Below are 3,465 nucleotides of genomic sequence, written 5' to 3'. Positions count from 1 at the left end.
CTATTTGAGTATTTGTGGTCTATGAACCTTATTACCTAATACCTGTTATGCTGGTGAATTATTCCATGTTCACATGTGTGGCTGCTATTTAGCTTGTTATGTGTGGCTGCATATTGCCAAGTTGTGTGGCTGCCATTTTAATTTATCTTATCATGTCTCATGTGTGGCTGCTTGTTGTCACATGTATGGCTGTCGTTTACTCATTTATCTTGACAAGTTTAGAGCATATACAAATGCATATCTATCTTCTATCATCAATTCTGCAGGTTTGTTGCCTTTCGGTTTGGATGCATCATGACCAAACCGTCCAGGTAACAATTCTACCTATTGTGGGGCTGTTTTCTCATATTTTAGTATAAATGTATAATACGTACATGTGAGCATTGGATTATATGGTGTACAATACGTGAAAAACTAGTTGCATGTTGCCAATATATTCTCATGTGTAGCCGATTAATACAGTTAAATGGCTGATTAACCGATTAATCACTAATGAGTAGTCGACCGAGCAGTTACCAGTTACCGAATTCCCGAACAATGGTAACAATCATGAAACCCAGCATTTACTTTAAGGCAAGTTTTAGGTTGAAATAATATATTTTTCCCACTTTTACAAATAGGAACAACGGGTGGCGTTTAAGTTTTGACGGGTGGTTGGGGAGTGACCGTTGGAGATGATGGGTCTGCTTCTCTGCCACTAGTCAGGTCATTATAGCTGTTGAGATTTATATGGAAATATTTAGAGGGACATACATGATGTGTGAATCATGGAATACAACCTGACTAATATAGTGGTTGGAATCCCGATGCAAATGAGTGGGGCAGATTCCGGTGAAGGTGGTCGCCGTGTGCTATCCAGCAATTTCGCATATCCATGATACTAATATATGATACTCCTCATTACAACCAGCCTCAGGGCGCCCCAAACTCATGCAATTCCAGAAGATTCCTGACGTAACTGATCCTTTGTCCTCCCCTTTTTTAGCTAGCTCAACCCTGAACACAACTTTAAGGATTTTACCAACTGGATGCTATTCCCGTGTAAAAAAAACACTCTTATATTATGGGACGGAGGGAGTATAACTTAGCTCTTTCCAGGGTATCATAAACACTAAAGGTTTTTTCATCCTCACTATCTGAGCATCACTATTCAATAAAAACTCCCTGAGTTCCCACACAAAAAAGAAAAGAAAATTATGATTCGGACAAACTAGCATTAATGTACCAGCTTCTGAGCTTTGCATGTGCTCCTTAATCCTCCACTCAATACAGCATGGAAACATTTTTCTTATCTAATAAGTAACACACAGTGAGAACAATCAACGCATAGCTGATCATTCGAGTAATGTTCAGTGTCCATTCACAACGCGTGCTCCTCGATCATCACCTAGCCCGGGAGTCTGGGACACAACCAACACGTAGCTGACATCTGGACGTCGCACTTTTGGTACCCGTCCTAACCAAATACATACCTTCTGTGTACTCACATTTCCTTGACCCGTTTCTGTATATTAACATGGGGCATCACATGGAGTTGGAACCAGCAGCGGTGAGCTCGGCATCGACAAATTCTGTGATCCTCTCGAGGAGCAGGTCGAAGTCGTCCTGGGACTTGATGAGGCTTATCCTCGTGTACCGGCTGCTGGCGTCGTTCCAGACGCCGGACCGTGTGATTATCTTGGCCTTGAGCAGCACGTCGGAGCAGTCACTGTCTTCCTCCCTCTCACACTTGACCCACGCATAAGCTGCATGCCAACCGAATCAAACATCAACCATAGTTTCAAAATCTGAACGTGTTTCAGCAAGTCGATGCGTCACCTGGGGATGGCTCCCTGATCTTGTCGAAGTAGGTGCAGTACTGGGGAGGGATGTTCTGCAGCGAGATCCGGCGGGAGCGCGACACGACGGCGCTAAGCTTGCGCCATTTGGCCGTCATCACGTCGTGCCCGAAGGCGAAGATGTCCTCCTTGCCGTGCAGGTTGGCCAGTATGGTCTTGAAGATGGCAAGCATCCGGAGCTGGGTGTCGCGGGACGCGCCCATGGTGTTCTGCATAATGTAGTCATTGACCCTCTTGGCCACCTTCTCGTCCCTTATCAGCGCCCACCTGCGCAGTGCAACACATTATATGTGTGTGCAGTATGTCTATTGTTTTCCGCGTGGGTGCGTGTGCGTACCCGAATCGACTGCTGGCATGGCCGGAGAGCTTGGAGGTGGTGAAGAGCATGACGTCCGCGTCGGAGGGCGCGGGGATGTGCGTGAAGTGCGGCCAGAAGTAGGCGTGGTCGAGGATCGCCGACGAGCCGACGACGACGGGCTGGTGGAGCAGGGCGTCGGGGTTGTTCGGCGACGTCACGAACTCGATGACGTCCTCCTTGGTGGTGGAGTTCCCCGACGCTTTCGCCCACATGGAGGTGTTCCCGGCCCATTTGTACTCCCGGCTGTCGAACAACACGATCTGCGTTCTGTAAGCCTGCATGATGTATCAAATCAACAAACAGAGTAGATTAGATCGATCCGTGGCTAATAATCTAGAAAAAGGCACACATAAAATAACAGCACTGACCGGGTAGTACGGCGTGGTGGCGACCACGTTGGCCGTCGAGCCGGAGTTGCTGTCTGGGGACAGGGCGTACACCAGCGCGTTGATCAGCTGCATGGAGCCGGTGGCGAAGACGATTTGCTTGTCGTCGGCGACGGCGTTGCCGACGGCCCTGTGCAGCCGCCTGATGCAGCGCTCGAGCTCGACGGACTGGAAGAGACCGTCGGTGGCTCTGTAGCTCATGCGGTGCCACCCGGAGACCACCACGGCGCTGGCCTCCGCGTGCCGCATCCAGTATGGCTCCAGGAACATCGGGTCCCCGCTGCGCAAATTATTAAGAAAACCAGTACCCTGACATTAGCACGTTGAGAGAAAAGCATCACTACACAGCCGACGGCGCCCTTGCTATGAAAATATCGCGAAGAGATGAAGTTTTAAGACGGCGCCTTCGCAAAGGACACAACACAACAGCGTCATTATCGTTCGATTGAAATATCAGATTTTCATCCGGAGCGCAATGAAGGAACAGAGCAATCACAACGGAGAACTTCAGGAAGATGGGGGCACCTGTGTCTGGCCAAACCAGATAGGGTTTTCACCCCGGCACGCAAACTCCGCCTTCGACTTGGTGGGTCAGGCAAGAACACAACAGCCCACCGGCGTAGAACGTCGAGACGGTAGCCACCATACCACCCACTTGGCCATGGCCACTAGCCGCCCGCACCTGAGTTGCGAGCTCGGCCTAGAAGTGTTAAGGAGTATTAGTATTAGTTTAGGAGTCTTTATTAGTCTATGTTTATTTTCTTGCATCTTAAGTTATGTGTAATACTACCTCTCTCTCAGTTTACAGGGTGTGCGCGTGTTCCTAGATCGTCAATTTGACCAACCTAATACAAATCATATATTACAAAAAATATATCAATAT

At 48.5% G+C, this 3,465-nt stretch overlaps 1 protein-coding gene across 1 annotated transcript; it reads right to left on the bottom strand.

Annotated features, from left to right (window-relative positions):
- Positions 1-1,267: 1,267 nt before the first annotated feature.
- LOC125544330 (tryptophan aminotransferase-related protein 3-like) lies at positions 1,268-2,862 on the bottom strand (the record flags this gene model as incomplete). The annotated part of the gene is given in 4 exon segments (XM_048707973.1): positions 1,268-1,745; positions 1,819-2,105; positions 2,176-2,471; positions 2,565-2,862. Coding segments are annotated over 4 exon segments (1,102 nt in total), but the record flags the coding sequence as incomplete, so codon positions are not given.
- Positions 2,863-3,465: the final 603 nt, after the last annotated feature.

The sequence above is a fragment of the Triticum urartu genome, chromosome 3 (genome assembly GCF_003073215.2).
Source record: "Triticum urartu cultivar G1812 chromosome 3, Tu2.1, whole genome shotgun sequence".
NCBI classification, from domain to species: domain Eukaryota; kingdom Viridiplantae; phylum Streptophyta; class Magnoliopsida; order Poales; family Poaceae; genus Triticum; species Triticum urartu.
This window is presented reverse-complemented; position numbering and strand designations above follow the sequence as displayed.